Here is a 19014-nt window from a genome sequence, read left to right as displayed (position 1 = left end):
TGCAGTGGTTATTATTATATTTACATGCTTCATACTATGCCTGTAACACTTTGCCTATTGCCTTCATATTTTTTTGAATAATAAAAAAACATTTCTTCACGTCGTATGCGGGCCGCAAGTAGGGGTGACATGGACTGCAAGATTGAGAGACAGGCATTAGATCCTCTTAATGCATGATTTGTTTCCATTTCAGTCTGAATGCTTAGGTGGTTTATTTTAAACACCTATAGTCATGGAAGTGATTGGAATATCTGAAATCAATGACCTAGAAGGGCAATAAATTTAGTGTTCTAATACCTACATTTTTCAGTAAGGGAGGAGGCAAATATGATATTTAAAAATGCTTTTTTATTAAGATGAGAAAAAAGACACATTGTAAGTAGGCTACTTACAGTTATGTGCAAAATAATAGCAGTCTAACATTACTAATGTGTTTAAGTACTGATTTTGGCAGAAATTGTGATACAAATTCATGACTAGGTGTAGCAGAGTAATGGCCAACCAACAGACTAACAGGCATGACAGGCATGCTGCATAAAATGCAGACACTGCAATTTTTTAACAACCTAATATTTGCTTTCTTTGTTTTCAGTAAAAGAGAGATGTAATGTAGATTTGTATGTCTAAGTCTGGACGTTATCACCTGACTCCACAGTTTCCTCAGCAGAGGAATTATTTGACCCATTGTTTCTATTTCCTTAATGATAAAAATCCATGGCCAGTAAAAATAAACGCTGAAAAACTGTTTTGGCTTCTCAGCTTTTAAAAAGACAGACACAGAACCTGAATCTTGTTCTGTAAGATGTCATTTCTTCTTCTCATTGCTGCCATTTGCTTGATTAAATTGTTTGTTTATTCTTTATAAAGTTGCAAAGTCTTAAAATTATTAAACAAGCAGCCTAAAATGACAAAATGTAGATTGTGATTGTAAAACTACAACATTAGCCAGTGAGTAAAGGACAGTGCATTTAGAAAAGAAAGTGCAGGTTCCTGCTCCAGTTTACCTGCTGTTTAATTTACAGAGATTTGTAGTATTCACACATTGATGAGGTCACATTATAGTAAGTGTCCAGTCAGCAAGAAAAACAAATTTAATGGAGGTTTAAGTACACAATGTGCTCTTCATTACAGTACAAATATATCTGGATTATTTATTAAATGTTTTCATTTTAATTTAATTAATTTTATTTACTATGTGTGATTCTTATCGCTCAGTACTCTTTGTGTAGGGGAGAACCTGGATTTGTAAACGTTGCCGGCGAGCTTAGAGTTCCAGGGGGTTTTCATAAATATGTTCTTGCTGCAAAAAAATTGGCATAAAAGGAATCAAAATAACACAAAATGTGTTACAGCAGAGCAAAACATGTAAAACAATGTAGCTCAATGATAAACATACGGTCTCGCAGATCAAAATAACTTCAAAAGTTAAAAATCCCACTAAAATGTAACTAAATTAAATACAAAACAGTTAACAGTAAATTTAACATAAATAGGTATATTGTATGTGGTGGTACTGATTTTCTATATTTTCTATATCAGAGTTTAGCTGCATATCCAGATCTTCAGTATTGTCTAAAGTGGAGAGGATGGCAGATCTGCTTGATCTTTCAAATATAAATTTGCAAATTGTCTACTGTCACGGTCTGCGGAGGCAGACCGTGACAGTAGACAACACAAGCGAAGATACAGGAGTGGATTTAAACAAAAGCGAGCCTTTTATTATGGCTGATGAAAGGAACAAAACAGAGTGAGGGCAGCATAAGAGTAGTAGCTCAACAGAAACCTAAACTGGACAAACTATGGAAAGGCTATGGCTGGAGATACGGAACACAGGGGGTGGGAACACAGACGACGCGACACAGACTGTAAGAAACACAGAGACTAAATACACATGAGGGATGATCAGGGGAAGTGGCCACACATGGGAACGCAGCTGACACACATGAACTTAACGACAGGACAGGAGGAGTGAAACTGAATACACTGACAGTGAATGCAGGCCTTCAAAGTAAAACAGGAAACATGAGACATGAACCGGGGAGACATAGTACAGGGGGAGGTGACAGACGCGACAGCATGAACTTGACAATACAAGACACACAGACATAAACACATGAAGGGCAAGGGAGGCTTGATACAAGGGTAACATAACTACAAAAGGACTGGACTACCTTAAAGAACCTAAACAAACAATAAACATCAAAATAGGTTAAGCACAAAACACTGGGTCACACGACCCAGGACCATGACATCTACAAAGACAATCTAACTTCTCAGCAGAAAGTACAAAAATTATTCTAGTTACCGATGTCACAGTCGGAGACTGGGTGATATTTCTGTGAAAAAATAGAAAGAGTTTGTTGAAAGGTTGAGATGAAAGAGTTCGTTTCAGTGTCATGCGATTAGCATTACATTTTGCAAAAGAATGACTGGAGCCAACTTACTCTGGCTGTTTTTTGCAGAGTTGTCTCAGAAAGGTCAAAGCACTAATTATAAAGATCAGGAAACACACGCAAGGTACAATAATTGCAGCAATATGGATTTTCAATGTATTCCCAGCTTCCTCTGTAAAATAATAAAGGAACTCATTTGACTGCAGTTTTAATACTCAGTTCATTTCACTTAAATGTAAAAGCAAAAGACTTCTGGCTCTTATAAAATGTAACTTATTGTAATTGTGCGTCATGTCAATGTCTGAAACTTGGGAGCTTTGCATTTAAGAAGTACTCATGTACCCACAGTGTCTCTGCTCTGTATACAAACAGGAAAGCAAAGCCACTGTAACCAAAAGTGTTCAGGTGTACATATAGAGGTAGACGAGTATATTAAGGGAAACTCAACTCTCCCCAGCCTGCTCTGAAAGCTTAACTTTTGATAATCACATGGAATATTTTTTAGATAAACTTATCTTTGATATCAAAGAAACAAAGAGAAAGAGAGAGAGAGAAGGGGGAAGTGAGAGATAAGCTCTATGTATGGAAAGTCCCATTGTTTCCAGCCTTTTCCTGTTTATGGGGCCTACCCATCCCCACATTCAGTTATGATAAATGTGTGACAGTAATATTTTGTTTGGTTTTTGTAATCTGAAAACTTCAAAAGTTGATAAACTCACCTGTAATGACGAGCTCCCATTTCTGTTCAAAGACTCCAAAGTCTGTGGTTGTTTCACAAGTGTAGTTTCCTGTGTGACTTTTCTGGGCTCTCTCTATGATTAGTGCGTACAGTTGGCTTTCCAATGTGGACATATTTAGATTCAGGGGGGCAGCTGGAGGAAACATCCTAATTCTGCTGTCTGGGGTTTTCTGATTACTGCTTAAGGTGACAGAGCTGCTGTTTGAGGTTTTCCGTGGCCTGAAACTAAAAAGACAAGTCCCATTCCTTCTCCATGTTAGTTGAACGAGGTCACTGATTGACTTATTGCTACAGTGCAGGGTCACTGTGCTCCCGACCATCCAGGAAGTGCTGCTACCTTCTGAAGGGGATAAAAAATAAACACTGTGGAAATAAAGATTGCATCCACAAAATTTTGTACTGGAGTTAAGCTGCACTGACTGAACTAAACAAGCAAGTTTGCTAACAATAAGCCACAACATCCTCCAAAATGTCTTCTTTTTTTATTGTTTTTATGGTTGTTGTTGTTTTTACAATAAACCTCTTAATTAGAAAGAGAAACATAACTTATAATCATCATCACAGAAATTGCTAATACCTGCTTGCAAGAAAATACAGGAGAAGCAACATATTAGAGTCAAGGTCCGATTGATGTCCAGGTATCTTGAAAGGTTTTCCATCCCCACTTGAAAGAAAAATCCATTTAGAAACATAACATTTTTAAAGTAGCCACCTTATAATATAACAGATGAATTGTCGATATTTGTAAACTGAGATTCATGTAATACATGTCATTATCAAGAATGTCTTGTACAGTGAACAACGCAATAAACACTTTAGCGCAAAACATACCATAACAAAACTTCTAAGCGTGTGAAGACTTTTTACCTTCAGGGTTATAATTACACGAAACTGAAGAACAGTAGAAGAATTTAAATATGTCTCATTGCAAACAGATAACCTATAATTCCAGCAAGAAAGATCACATCCTGTGTAAACCTAATGCAGTAACAACAGAAATAGCAACATTTTCTTACCAGTATTGAGTCATATGCTGTATGGTCCTTATCTCTATAACAGACCTTTAACACGTTTTAGACCACAAAAACAAGTAAAGTGTATATATAATAATCATCGTAATTATACAGTATACCAGCTATAGCATGTATGCAAAAGATTCAACCTTGCCCAAGTACTTATATTAGAGTGGTTTCCATACAGGAAGTGAATGACTTTGGTCGCTGGTCATGTGAGTAATTCATTTTTCTTGATTGGCTGGATGTTGTGGGGGTGATATTCATTCACAGCAACGCTGACAATGAATGACCACTGAGTAAACTAAAAGTTATATCTTTTTTTTTTTTTTTTACAGTTATTCGCACTTTAGATGTCTGCTAGCTTTAAAACAATTCATGATAACTCTAAATCTTTGAAAAAGAGAAATAATATAAGAATTTCCCATTAACTGAATTGCAAATTATTGATTTCTGATGTTCTAAAGATGTATTTATTCCATATATGGCCATAACCAGCTATGAAGTCACCGAGACCTGTTCCCATATATGATATTAAAGATTGGCGTAGCTTCTGTGACATCACCCGCAGGTTTATGATGTCCGTTCTCAAGCCTCAAAATAAATGTTTCCACAATTACAATGTTGGTTTAAAAAAAAAAAAAGATGTGACAACAAACAATGATGGATTGAGGACTGAGTCAGACTGAGTCAGAGGCACAGCAGGGACCAAATGCATTGAGTAAGTGACTTTTCCCCTTGTGTCAATTTGATTTTAAATGAAGAAGTAGTTTCTTATTCTTTTTTATTTCCTTTTTATTTCATTGTTTTATACACTCAACACTCACATTCTATTTTTCTGTACAAAATAAAGTCATTCAGTTTCCAAAAGTTATGGCTTTGATTGCAATGTAACTATAGGACCTACACCGATCAGGTATAACATTATGACCACTAACAGGTGGCGTTAATAACGCTGATCATCATGTCACGTCTTACTGAGTGGGATATATTAGGGGTCAAATGAACATTTTGCCCTAAAATTATATGTGTTTAAAGGAGGAAAAATGGGCAAGGCTCTGATTAAGTTTGAAAAGGGCAACATTGTGACAGGTAGGCGGCGGGATCAGAGCATCTCAGTAACCCAGCTCTTGTGCGGTGGTCCCAGTCTGCAATAGTCAGTATCCATTAGAAGTGGTTCAAGGAAGGAACAGTGGTGAACCAGCAACAGGGTCATTGACACATTGGGGGGATCGTGGCTCAAGAGTTGGCAGTTCGTCTTGTAATCGGAAGGTTGCCGGTTCGAGCCCCGGCTCTGACAGTCTTGGTTGTTGTCTCCTTGGGCAAGGCACTTCACCCGTTTCCTACTGGTGGTGGGCCCGGTGGCCCCAGTGTCTGGCAGCCTCACCTCTGTCAGCGCACCCCAGGGCAGCTGTGGCTACAATGTAGCTTGCCATCACCAATGACTGAATGTAGTGTAAAGCGCTATACAAATACAGGCCATTTTACACATGAGAAGCAAAGCCTGGCCCACATGTTTTGATCCAACAGATGACTTACTTTTGCTCAAATTGCCAAAAAAGGTAAGACTGGTTCACATAAAAAGGTTTCAGAATACACAGTGCATTGGAATTGTTTACTGTTATAGCAGAAAAAGAGGCAGACATAATATTAGGCAGGTGGTCATAATGTTATGCCTGATCGATGTAGTCTCTACAGAGCCATTTATACTGACAAGCACAGGTGCTACACATTAAATGATACGTATTCAAAAAAACAACAACAACAACAACACTGGAGCAATGTGTTAACTTATTCCAAACAGGTTGGGCTGTGGGGAGAGGGGTTCAACAATGTCTTCTGCAGAGACAGTACATAGAGACAGAAAGCCATTCACACTCACATGTACACCTTTGGGCAATTTTGAATCCCCAGTTAACCTAATATGGATGAGGGAGATGTTTTTTCTACTTTAGGACTTATCTATTCTTGTTTTTATTACAGCCTTTTTAAAATTAGAGGTGTGGACTGCCAGCATGGGCAGCTCCAACCAGTAGGAGTTTGCTGAGTTTAAACTTGGCTCATGTGTACTGTTAGTGTCTTTTGAAGCATTTTTTAAGCACTGCACTTCTCTTTTAAAATGCCCTCATCATGAATTTTAAGTTTTCTCTTCATTCACTTTGCCAGCTGATGAACTGAGTAAGCTACTTGCATTAGCAGTGCACTATTTGCACTTTTAGATTTTATTGTTTAATTTCTTAAACGATTGGAAAAATAATTTCACAGGAAATTACCTCCTACATCCGTGCCTGGAATTAAACAGTTTCTTGACCTAAAAAAAAAACAAACACTGTTGTGAGTTGTGGTTGTTTTGTTTTTTTAAGCATTGACGCCACTTCACACCAGTGACCACAGACAAGGGAAGGATGTGAGATATGTTCCACTGAGTCATGCAGAGTCTTTAAATGTGATCTTAGTACCATCTTATTGACTCTCTGTTTCTCCTCTTCAGAATACAGTCAAAATGAGTGCAGTACAAAGTGCCATTAATGCGTTAGTGAGCTTGAAGTCAGAGTCTGCAGTGTCATAAAGTTGACTTTCCTTTAACCTGGCTAGCATTGAAGGCGTCTTTAAAGATGCAAGCTGCCAGTTCCATAAGCACTAATTAATGCAACACTTTACCATCACAGATACAGGCATCTGTACTGAGCCTGATGGTCCTGTTTGGTTCAGCCAGTATGGTTTCCATGTATTTGTGGATGGCACAGTAAACTGTGTTCCTGAGCTGATGAAGTGACCTCCATGACAGAATCATGACAGGCATCAATTATTGATATTCCACCTTGTCACATGTGCACAGAGATTTCTCCAGATTCATGTTTAGGGACATTATTCTGAAACTGTTCCACAATTTGTAGATGTCGTATTTTCTAAAATTGGTTCTAATGGCCTGAAAACAGTTAACCTAATTAGTATTAGTCTTCTGTTGCTACTATCCCTGCTTTTTTGACACATGCTGCAGCCATTAAACTGAAAATGAGCTCATATTTCCCATGAAATAGTAAAATGTGAGTTTATGAGATTGGAAAATAATTGCATTCTGTTTTTATTTCACACAGTGTCAAACCTTTTGGGGTTGTTGCTACAGTGTGCTTTAACAGTGATATACAATCTCTGATGAAAGAATATTTTCTATGTATGTAACCTGTTGAGACGTATCGTACTAAAACCACAGAAGGTAGATCGCCTGTGAGGTTACACCAGCATAAACTATGTTTTTTGCATTGTCATGCATTTGCATTTACCCGGTGATGAGAAAAACAATAAATATACTTGTAACTTATTTGCCTTGAAGTCTGATTTATGAAATGAAAGCATACACAGATAACAAAAACAGTGATCAGGGTTTGTGTAGTCTTATTTATGACCAAGAATCTTCAATTAAGTAAATAAATTCCGCTTTGATCTGGTTCTCTCTGCATCTCCTATATTAAACTGTGAGACAGCATCAGAGATGAGCGCACTAACTACCCTATCATGTTCAAATGCGTCAAGTTTAAAGTTTTACTTTCGCAACTGCAGCACTGAGAGCATAATGAATGGGCACTTGTTCTCTCTGTAAAACTGTAACGTCTTGAGCTTACTAGACAAGCAGCCTAAGATGACATGTGGGTGTGATTTGGACTTGTATAAATAAAACTGAATTCATTTAAAACAACATTAGCCAGTGAGTGAATAACAGTGCATTTAGGAGCTCCAAGAAAGCTATTTTGCTCAGGATTTACACACCCTATACAAACTGACAGGGATGTACTGTCAACTTATGATTACAAATCGATGATGTCACATTCTGACTGGTTTTCAGTTACCCAGAGAAAAAATAATGCATCTTCAAGTACAGATTGTGCTCTTCATTACAACACACTCAGGGAGAAAGCTGTTTAAAGTGGATGATCGTTTAAAAGAGTTATGCCTTATTTTACTGTGCGATTCATATCACTCAGCCCTGTATTTATAAGGGTGAACCTGAATTTGTCCACATTGCTGGCGACCTTCAAAATCCAGGTTTTCATAAGTGGGTTGTGTCGGCTCCCGCTGCAGAAGGAAAAAAGAGGAACAAAACATCATATTTAAGGAGCTTAAATACAACATGAATGCAGATATTGTGGTATTGGTTGGTTTCTGTCCTTGTGCTAGTGGAGCTGGAAAAGGTGGCAGATCTATTTGACCTTCTAAGTCTAAGTATTGTGTATAAATGGGAAAAAAACGAAGAAACTTCCTAACTTACCACACTTACCAACCTTCTCGGAGGCTGGGTGATTGTTCTGTAAAAAAGAAAGAAAAAGAAAAAAAAAACACTTTATTTGTAATAGCAATGGCATAAAATAATGTAAAAGAATGACTGGAGGAAGCTCACTGTGAACGTCGTTTGCAGACTCCTCTGAGAATGATCACAGCAGTTAATATAAAGATCAGGAAACATAGCGAAGGTACAATAATTGCAATTGTTGTAACTTTGCTGATTTTATTCGAACTTTCAGCTTCAGCGTTCTCTGTAAAATAAAATAAAAAAGTGAGTCATTTCACTGCAATTCAGTTGGTTCAGATATGCTAATTTCCAACCAACAGCAGTATCTTGTTTTTTTGTTGTTATTATTATTATTAGCTCTATGTTTTCAGAAAGGAAGTCAGAAGTGCTTACACCTGCCCTGTGGTCTCTGAAAAGACCTCAGGCATCTCACAAAATGTTTTTTTACAGCTTCATGTCATTCATGTCATTCATGTAAAGTCTGAAACTTGGGAGCTTTATATTTCTACTTTCATACTGTGGTTTGAGTGGGAAAAGCATTAATCCTGCCACACAATCTAACATTAAGGTCAATGCACAATTATGAAGGAAATGTCAGTGCAGCCAGAGGTGCTCAGCGCTATTGTGTGTGGGTGAGTTTTCAACTTTCACCTAGAACAGCATTTGAGTAGTGCTCTCACCAGCCGCCTATAAAAGTCCCACAAACTGCAGTTAATCCAGTGTAATCTTTAGAGTAAAAGGGCAGGGACTTGTGTATTTTAGAAAGAAGATAAAAATGGGATAAGCTAAAAAATGCCATTGTTGTCAACCTCTTCTTCTTTACGTGCCCCACCATCAGCCAGCCTCTGCCCCACCCCCACACTGTATTCAGTCCTGATGGGTGTGTAAGGTGTGCTTTTTTGTCTGTTTGGTTGGTTGGTTTTTGCAATCTAAAAACTTCAAAAGCTGATAAACTCACCTATAATCACAAGCTCCCATTTCTGTTCGAAGACTCCAGAGTTTGTGGTCATTGCACAAGTGTAGTTTCCTGTGTGACTTTTCTGGGCGCTCTCTATGATTAGTGCATATGATTGGCTTTCTAAGGTGGACATGATCAGATTCAGGGTGGCAGCAGCAGGAGACTTGCTTAAGGTGACAGAGCTGCTGTTTGAGGTTTTCTGTGGCCTGAAACTAAAAAGACAAGTCCCATTCCTTCCCCATGTCAGTTGAAGGAGGTCACCGGTTGTGTTACTGGTACAGTGCAGGGTCACTGTGCTCCCCACCATCCTGGAAGTGCTGTTCGCTTCTTGAAAGACAAAAAAAAATCCCTTTATAGGCCTCATTTACTCATTACTTCCATTACATATATAGTATCCTGTAGTATACTAAGCTTGGGTTGTGTTTACATTCTGCAGCATCAGTATTTTGGGGAATAGGACTGCATTTTGGGAAATGTGTTTTGTTTTTTTGTTTTTTTACATGATTTTAATTTTTATGAAAGCGTGTCACAGTTGCTGTAGATGGTTAGCTTTAACTTTGAGCATAAAGAGTAGAAGAACATACAGAGCAGGTCACTGAATGAAGTTAATCCTGGTATATCAGTTAGCTCAGCTGATGCTCCTACGCACTTTCAACTGTTATATCCCATAGGGTACATAATCTCATTGTGTACCCTATGGGTACTATCAACTATCGCTTGACTATCGATGCTGGTTTCTCTTCAAGTCACTTTGCAGCCCACCATTATGCCAGCTCTGCTTTTTCATCCTTTTTCTGACTTTATCAATATTGAACGCATGTACAGTGCTGTGAAAAAACTATTTGCCCACTTCCTATTTTTTGTATGCTTCAGAGCAGATAACCAACATACATTTTAAAAATACAGTTTTCAAATGGTGATTCTATTTGTTCAGGAAAAAAGATATCCAAATCTACCTGACTGTAATAAAGTAATTTTTAAGGCTTTGGGACTCCAACAAATCACAGTGAGAGCCAGTATCCACAAGTAAATAAACATTAACCTTCCCAAGAGTGGCCAGTCTAACAAAATTACCCCAAGAGAGAATTGACGACTCAATGAGGAGGTAAAAAAAAAAAAAAAAAAAAAAAAACCACACAGGGTGTCTGAGGTATGAAACCACATCTAAAGAATTTCAGGCCTCACTTGTCTCAGCTAAGGTCAGTATTCATGTTTCAACATTTATAAATAAAAAAAACACCCTAAAAATTGAGTTACATAGCTTCCAATAAACAAAACCTCAAAGGATTATTTCACATTTGACATAAAAAAAACTTGTTGATCAATGAAACTTTTGGGAAATTAATCTGTGGGCTCAAGAGAAAAGAAGTTTGTCTTTTTGGAAGGTTTGAGCCTCGGCACATGCGCTATAAACCTGATACAGCATTTCATGAAAAGAACATCATAGCTACAGTAAAACATGGTGGTGGTAGTGTGATGGTCGGAGGCTGCTTTTCTGTTTTCATGAATTCTGCTCTTTAAAAGAAAATGCTTAAAGAGTGTCTGGCCAAGACATGAGTCAAGTTTTGTCCACAGTGATCTGAAAGACGCATTACAAGTTACTGCTGATCGCAGTTCTTGCTGCCAAGGCTGCGCAACAGGGTTTAGATTTAGGGAGGAATTACTTCTTAATATCAGGTAGATCTGGATAGGTTACTTCACTTGAGATATAAATCAACATTTAACCGTATTTTGTGACAAATATACAAAAAAGGATACACAGCTTTGTAAAAAGGCGGGCACATTGCAGAATACAGCCCATCCCCAAAAACAAAGAACTGAAGTTTAAGTCATAATCCAGATATAAAATTAAGCTTATTTTGCACTATTCATACTTTTTTCCATGTAGCTTCCAGTATAAAAGCAAAAGCTGAAAAAATTAAACTATTAAACTTTTCCATTACATTATACTCATTGTCAAAGCCGTAAAATAAATTTTACCTGCTTGTAAAGATATAGAGACGATGCAGCATACGAGAAACAAGATCCTGTCGATTCCCCAATATCTTGACAAGTCTTCCATGCCAGCTTAAAAAAAAGATTTATTTATTTATTTATTCATTTGGAATGTAAATATCTGCAACTGGTATTTTGTTCTCACTGAGTGTCAAAAAGTAAATATCAAGGATGTCCTAAACACAAAGCAACAAAAAACAGGGTCACGCAAAAGAGCAAAATTTTTAAATGCACGAAAACTTTTCGAGCTCTTTTCAGCTGAGAGTTTCTTAATAATTACAAGAAACTGAAGTGCAGTATCAAAACAGTAATCTTTAAATACCCTATGACTGTAATAAAAAGCAATAAATTGCTCATAAGAACGATAACGGTCACATCCTGTGCAAACCTAAAGGTGGTACAGACTAAATAGCAATACTGTTTTCTTACCGTTGAGTCATATGCTGTTTAATCCTTTTCTCTGCACAGCAACTTTAACAGCTTTGATGTCACACAAGCAGGAAAATTTGATATCTAATAATCATCTTAATTTTAGCGTACAGCTTCTTTGCATGTGTGCCTGCACAGTGGACATACATGCATAGTATTAAGACCATGCCCAGATGCTTACACAATACCACAGAAATGGCGTGAAAACAGGAAACAGATAACTTTGGTGTGTGACCACGTGAGTGAAATGCCGTTTTTTTCTTTTGGTTGGCTGGTTGGGTCTTTGAAGTCGGAGACGATGCTGTGAGAGTGTACCCTGACTGTAGTAGTTTTCCCACCCAGTATTGCACTGTTCTACTTTTACCAATACCACAGCAACAGGTCATAGATAACATCTCATAAAGTAGGTGAGGTTTACTTTACTTTTCTGTGCTTTTTTTTCCGACAGTGCTTCTGTTCTCTTGACACTTTGTCTTTTCGAGGCTTGTTATAAAAAGTCATCTCTCAAAAAGTATGTGGGATATACAGTCACTATAAAAAAAAAAGAAAGCACGCCTTCTGTTACTTCTAAGGTATTATGTGCCAGAATATGATTGAAAAAATAAATAAGCTGCTCTTTAGCAGATCTAGATACAAAACGAGTGCTGTTGCCCATCAATCGGGAAAGGGTTATAAGGCTATTTCTGAACAATTTAAAGTTCAGCTTGCTACAATGAGAAAGTGGAAAACATGCAGGACAGAAGCTATCAAAGTAGTGGATTTCCTTAAAAATGCAGGAGACTGTACAATTTGCTTTACAGTGAAAGCTAAACTGGGTCATACAACAGGACAGTGGTCCCAAACACAGCAGCAAATTTAATAGCAGAATGGCTAAAAAAGAAAGGAACCATTGTGACAGTCCAGTCATTAACAGTCAATTATATCCTGGATAGGTTGTAGCTGCAGAAGCCTCCTCTGGGCCACTTTGTTAACAGTGACCCCGTTTGACCGGTGCGTAACTCTGCAACGATCCTTCTATTGTCTTTTTCTGTAAATACTAATTGTATGATGCATTGCAGGAAGTGTGGGCCTCAGAGGGCAGCCGATACCCTACTGCCTTTCCAGGCTACATTGACAGAAGTGAAACCCAAAAGCCTTTCCTTTTTGGTTTCTTTTTTTTTTTTTTTTGTCGCCTTTTCTTTCAGTGTTGTTTACCGTTTCACTAAAGGTGAACATTTTTAGAAAAGCATTGAGCCGACATGTGAGGCCGTCTGCTCAAAGTTAAAGGTTTCATTTACTTTGTTTGTATATTTGGTCTCTGACTGTTTGATTTGTATACTTTTGTTTGTGTTTTACACCACTGGAAGGAGGCCCTTTTTCTAGCTGTGGATCACCAGGGTGTTTCTGCAGTTGGGCTCACAACAGAGGGTGCATTTAGGTTTTTGTTGGAATACATTATAACGTTTCTTTCTTTTATTCAGATGCAGAAGGCCGGAAGTGGAGGTGGCTGGGATGCCTTGGTGGTGGGACCTTCCGTTTATTATACACCCTTGTCTTGAGCAGCATAATAGTGTTAGTGTGTGTGTGCATGACGTTGTGCTGCACGTATGCATTGGTGATTTCTTTTTTTTTTGGACCTACCTTCATCTGGCATCCCACTCACCCACTGGTAAGCCACAGCTCTGAGTTTTAGAATACATGTGCAACTGATTCATCTGCTCTTGTTTTTATGTGATGTTTTAACTAGTTGTCAATAAATTGTTGTTTTGTTTTTAATTGAACCATGTCTAAGTCCTAGGTGTAAAAGACCTAAGTGCCTTCTTGGTAATTAGCATAATTTGGGTAAAATTCCCAGGGTGGCCAATTATGAGAGCTTTATGTTTGATTTGCCACGCCACCATTTTGGTGCATGTGTGTGACATTACTGGTTCTTTGCTCTATTCCTGAAAATATAAGTCTTCAGGAATAGTTCTCCGACATCATTTTTTTTATTTGTTTGTTTTGCTATCTCAAAATGATCCCACATTGCTTCAGTAATGTTAGTGTCTACGCTCTGGGGAGGCCAAGCCATGACCACATGCCAAAGTAAGCCAATGCACCTTTAAGCCAATTGAAGGGCCGCTGCGCACCAGTACTTACACACACTGACAACAGCCTATTCATTCATTGTCATTACTGATACTGCATTCTCCAATCAGAATCTCTCAGCACGACCCCTACCATCAATTTCATGCACATTTTGGAACAGAGTTTAGTGCGGATGAAGAAGTGAAAAGGTTGACGTGAACAGACAGAAAAACAAAAAAGTAATATAAATGCAGCAAAATGTGTCAAATTAGAAAACACCCTGCTGCACTGTGAACCAGCAACAACTAGTAACAAGCCAAGAGAGAGAGAGAGAGAACAAGACATTCAATGCATGTGATAATAGGTCTCTGTACACAGTAAAATCTCCAGTGTTAAATTAACACTGGAGAGTGTCTATATGGGTCCACACCTCTGAGTGTTAAATACAACACTGTTGAGTGTTAAATTAACACTTTTGACAGTGTTATATGTTTAAAATTAACCTAGTCAGTTTTGAAGATTAACAATGGCTAACACTGAGCAGTGCTGATTTTCTAACACTGGAAAATAACTCAAAATGTTAGAAATATTCCAGTGTTAGAAAATCAGCACTGCTCAGTGTTAGCCTTTTTTTTTTTTTTTTTTGTGTCCCGTTTGGATCTTTAGCCATCAGAATTGTTGTCTTAAGGCCAAGAAAGATGCCAAGCGGATTTATTTTACCAAGTGGATCATCATGGCCTTGCCATATTGGTCCATTTGATTGACCTTTATTATAATTAAGAATTTATTTTATTTTCGGTTGCTACAAACGGGACAGACATGACTGGGGGATAGGACAGGGAGAAAGAATGAAAGAAAGAGAGGGAGAGAAAGAAAACCAAAGGGGAGAAGAGACGGTGAGAAGGGGGGGAAGAAAGAAAAAAAAAACAAAAAAAAAAAAAACACCTGGGTCACCTGTATGGAGAGAAAAAACAGAAGAGAAAGCAAACAACAAAGAGCAACATAATAAAAAAAACACAGCACCATCACAATAAACTAGCTAGCAGTAGATATCAGTAGGTACTAAATAATAAACGATATTGTGCAGCACGCAAGATAGACAGCGCACAATGTGCTTTGAGGCAGCAGCCAAGAAAGCTGTAGTCCACGTCTGTGAATACCCGTGTGTACACCTGTGTGCATACCTGTGTGGATCAGCATGCTTGCATTCCAAAGGTTTCTCCATGTAACGATCTGCTAGGGAGTGTGGGGAGCCACAGCCCAGGGTATGAAGCAGGTATGGAGGAGATCAAAACTCCAGACATCCAGAGGCCCCCAGAACACAAGAGACCAAGGAAGACCAACAGAGGGACAGCTGCGCCACTGTCCCAGAAAGAGCTGAGGAGAGTCCCAGATGAGGGCTCACTCAGCAGCCGCGGAGCAGAAGCCAGGGGGAGTTGCAGTGACGCGCCCGTGAGCTCCGCCGGCAGCCAGCTGTGCCTGAGTGACCGAGCCCCAGGCCGAGAGGCCGGGGGCACCCCACCTCCGAAGTGGCCCGAGCGAGCCCCAGGCTCCAGGTCCCGATAAGCGGCCGCCAAGGAGTGAGCCGGTGTGTACCTGGACGCCCATCCCGGACACAAAGAACCACCAACGCACCGATGTCTGAGGGAGTCCGCCACTGGCAGGGGAAGTGGTGGTGGGTGGAGATAGGCCTCCAAACCTTGGAGGGCCTGAGATGTCCCCAGAGAGGTGGCGTCTGATACCCAACCTGACATATAGACACAGACATACAGGCACACACAGACACAAACATCCATTCCCACCCTCATGCTCTCATATGCACTTACTCCACACTCAACCAACGTGGAGACAGACATAAAGAGACGTTGTACACACGATCACACTCCCCAAGCGTACTCTACGAACCGGGTCTAGGTACCCTTGCCCCTGGAGGGGGAACCGCACCCAGACCCAGGTGGTGTTACCCTTTTCCCTGCGGTGGGGGGAGGCAGTGTTAGCCATTGTTAATCTTCAAAACTGACTAGGTTACTTTTAAACATATAACACTGTCAAAAGTGTTAATTTAACACTCAGAGGTGTGGACCCATATAGACACTCTCCAGTGTTAATTTAACACTGGAGATTTTGCTGTGTACCAAATTACAGAGACCTATAATTTGGTACCAAACTGTCATGAACTGCAGACTCAAAAAAATTAAAAAACAAACAAACAAACCTTTGTGAAGGCTTTGAAAGAGTTCAAAGTTAAATCAAGCAGCAAACTAGATCCACAACATCAGACGCTGAGACAAAGACTGAGGGGAAGCCAGTACTCTGTACGCACATGGGGTATAGAGTCAAGAGGGGTAGTAGAATTAAACACCGACACCAGACACAAGAAATCAAAGTAAAACAAGAAGTGAGAACCATAATAAAATTGGGAAACACTAAAGCATGACCCAAGAGAACAAAACAGGGAATGCAGAGTGAACAAATGAAACTTTAAAATTACGATTATGGCAAGAATTAAAGACTCCTCCACGATACTCAATAAATACATGAATAAACAAAACTACAAATCGAGACAGAAAATTCACCACTTAAACGTTCAAAAACACAGTTTGACCCAGGATCATGACAAACAGTCCATACTACACAGACAGCGTTTATACATGGTACAGTACAATACTGCCAAAAACATGCTGGTTTTACATGCCATTACTAACAAAGAAACTACAGGGAGGTCTTGATCCCTTCACTGATGTTGCAGTGCTATGACTGCTAACTTCTTAAACAATATGTGGATAAATTCTGAATTGAAAAAAACCTCAGCAGGGTCTTATGGCATTGCCACAAATCCAAAGGAAGAGAAGGCTTTTGTTGAATTCTTGTTATTTTTTCGCCTGCTTCCTTCAGGGGCTGTCACAGTGGATTATGTGCTTTTATCTTATCCAATCTGTAGCATCTTCCTGTGTCACGTCACCCATCTGTATGTCTTCCTTCACAACAGGGGTCCCCAATCCCAGTCCATGAGGGCCGGTGTCCCTGCAGGTTTTAGATCTCACCCTGGGTCAACACACCTGAATCACATGATTAGTTCATTACCAGGCCTCTGCAGAACTCCAAGACATGTTGAGGTGGTAATTTATCCATTTAAATCAGCTGTGATGGATTAAGGACACATCTAAAACCTGCAGGGACCCTCGTGGACTGGGATTAAGGACCCCTGCTTCACAACATCCTGTCCTGGAAAACTTGTACTTTACTTCATTATTTCACTCAGCAGCCAGAGGAGGGCAGTTTTTCACCCCTCACTGCAAACTGCTTTTAATTTATTACCGTTCTTTGAAAACCGGCACCAGTACATTTCGTCTACATTCCTTGGATATCCTCTTACTGCTCTCACTTATCCGCTGCCCTTGTTGATTGACTTCATCCATCTGTCCTCTTCTTTAACTAATTTTCTACATTTAGGAGATCCTCAAATTGCTCCTTCCATCTTTTCAATACACTTTCTCCACTTGTTAATAAATAATAAGTGGACTGATTTTTACTGTATGTAGGGCTTTTCTACTGTCCTGGAGCACTTAAAGTGCTCAAAGTACAGTTTAGGCAGATTAATGATGGAGATTAATCTGCTACAGATCCTGTCCAGCTCTGTCTCTCTGACCAGCCAATGAATTCCTGGGTGTCTGTACCACTCACTATCATTCTTGTGTGTTGTCTTTGACACCTGTCTATTTCCTGTAATCCCAGTCTCCTTGTACTCCTGTTACTTTCTTAATTTCTCTGAATGTTCCACTTTTTCTTTGCTAACCTCTTTGTTTTCATTTTTTTTCTTTAACCTTTCGATGTCAAACTGATCCTGTCTGACCATCTCTCCGTCCCCACAACACTATTTATATTAATGTCCTATTTCTCTTCCTTTCTACAAAGTTTTAATACAGCTTGCCTCCCTTCATATTTGTCCCCTGCACACACACAAAATATGTCTACCTCCTTCTCTCCATCATATCAGCAAGGTCTCCTCCTTTACCAACCACAATCTCTATATTTAGTCCTACTCGTACCTCCAGCTTCTGTTTTTCTTACGCTTTTCCTCTTCCTTTTTTGGTCTTCAGTCAAATAACAGCTTTTACCAGAATGCTGCTGACCAGCAGCACCAGAGAAAGTCATTACTCATCTTTTGACTCATCTGGTATGAACCCCCACCCACCACTGCTGGTTAAGAAATGAAAAAACACTGAAACAGAAATTATATATTTTTAAAATAAATATTGTTACAGAAGTGATAGTGTTGATGTGTTTGGGAATACTGCACCACAGAACCACGGTTTACCCATCAGGACCTCAAAAAAAAAAAAGGTCATTAAAAATCCTAGTAAGGTCACTAAATTTCCACGAATGAGTACCCCGAGGTTATAACACCTTTTAGGTGGCAAGAATAAAAAACAAAAGAAGAAAGATGAACGTGTTTTCTCGGGAGATTATGGTCAGAGTATGAATTTGCATTTAGCTAGCTCGTTGGCTCACAGAGTTCACAGAGAGAGATGGCGACTGGATCTGATATGTTGAGGTATCAATGATGACAACATGCAACATCACTTGTTGGGAGAAACCAAACTTAACTTTAAGAACACATAAAATAGTGACAGCAGCTGATAACCCTAAAGAAAATCAGAAAGCTAACGGCAGTATGCACCCAGCCACTGTACATCAATGTTAAAAGCAAGTCATGGAAGCCAGTGGAGTGTTGGGGGTGCACATTTTGCCAAGGACTGCATTTTTAAAGGTATATGCCATAACTGTGAGAAAAAGGAGCACTTAACCAAGAAATGCAGAAGTGCTAAAGATAAAGAAGGAATGAAAGATGTCAGGGTTAATTTTTTATGAGAGAAGACAAAGAAACCCATAGTATAGGTTTTTACAATTTATTATTAAATGGTTGGAATTTCAAATTAATTGGTGCAGTAAAAGATAAAATGTGTGATTAAAATTATGAGGTATTTGTGAAATATAAAATATTAGGGAATACATATATTAAAGATAAAAAATGAATTCTAACAAATCCCTCCTTTTACACCCGTTAAGGTGTGAATCCATATTTAAACTGAAAGCCTCACATCCCTCCTTGGTATCCTTCACAGGTGTGATATTGTTCTTTCTCTCTTAAA

The 19014-nt window shown here is 39.0% G+C and overlaps 1 protein-coding gene across 1 annotated transcript; it reads right to left on the bottom strand.

Moving 5' to 3' along the window:
* Positions 1-4835: 4835 nt before the first annotated feature.
* Positions 4836-12004, bottom strand: LOC309690817 (uncharacterized protein). The gene is made up of 6 exons (XM_082508195.1): positions 11816-12004; positions 11372-11458; positions 9392-9718; positions 8542-8677; positions 8413-8449; positions 4836-8219 (listed from the first exon to the last, which is right to left on the bottom strand). Exons 2-6 carry the CDS (start codon positions 11451-11453, stop codon positions 8121-8123), a joined length of 681 nt encoding a protein of 226 aa, XP_082364321.1. The 5' UTR covers positions 11454-11458; positions 11816-12004; the 3' UTR covers positions 4836-8120.
* Between the last annotated feature and the right edge of the window lie 7010 nt (positions 12005-19014).

This window comes from Aulonocara stuartgranti (assembly GCF_965226115.1).
Source record: "Aulonocara stuartgranti genome assembly, chromosome: 16".
Lineage (NCBI taxonomy): Eukaryota > Metazoa > Chordata > Actinopteri > Cichliformes > Cichlidae > Aulonocara > Aulonocara stuartgranti.
Note: the sequence above shows the minus strand (reverse complement) of the source record. Positions and strands in the feature narration are given on the sequence as shown.

Coding starts and splice junctions, on each gene's coding strand:
- LOC309690817 (XM_082508195.1), bottom strand. CDS start 11,453: ATGGAAGACTTGTCAAGATATTGGGGAATCGACAGGATCTTGTTTCTC. Junction 8,450..8,541: donor GTCTGCAAACGACGTTCACA/GTGAGCTTCCTC, acceptor TCTTTTTTACAG/AACAATCACCCAGCCTCCGA. Junction 8,220..8,412: donor CGAGAAGGTTGGTAAGTGTG/GTAAGTTAGGAA, acceptor TTCCTTCTGCAG/CGGGAGCCGACACAACCCAC.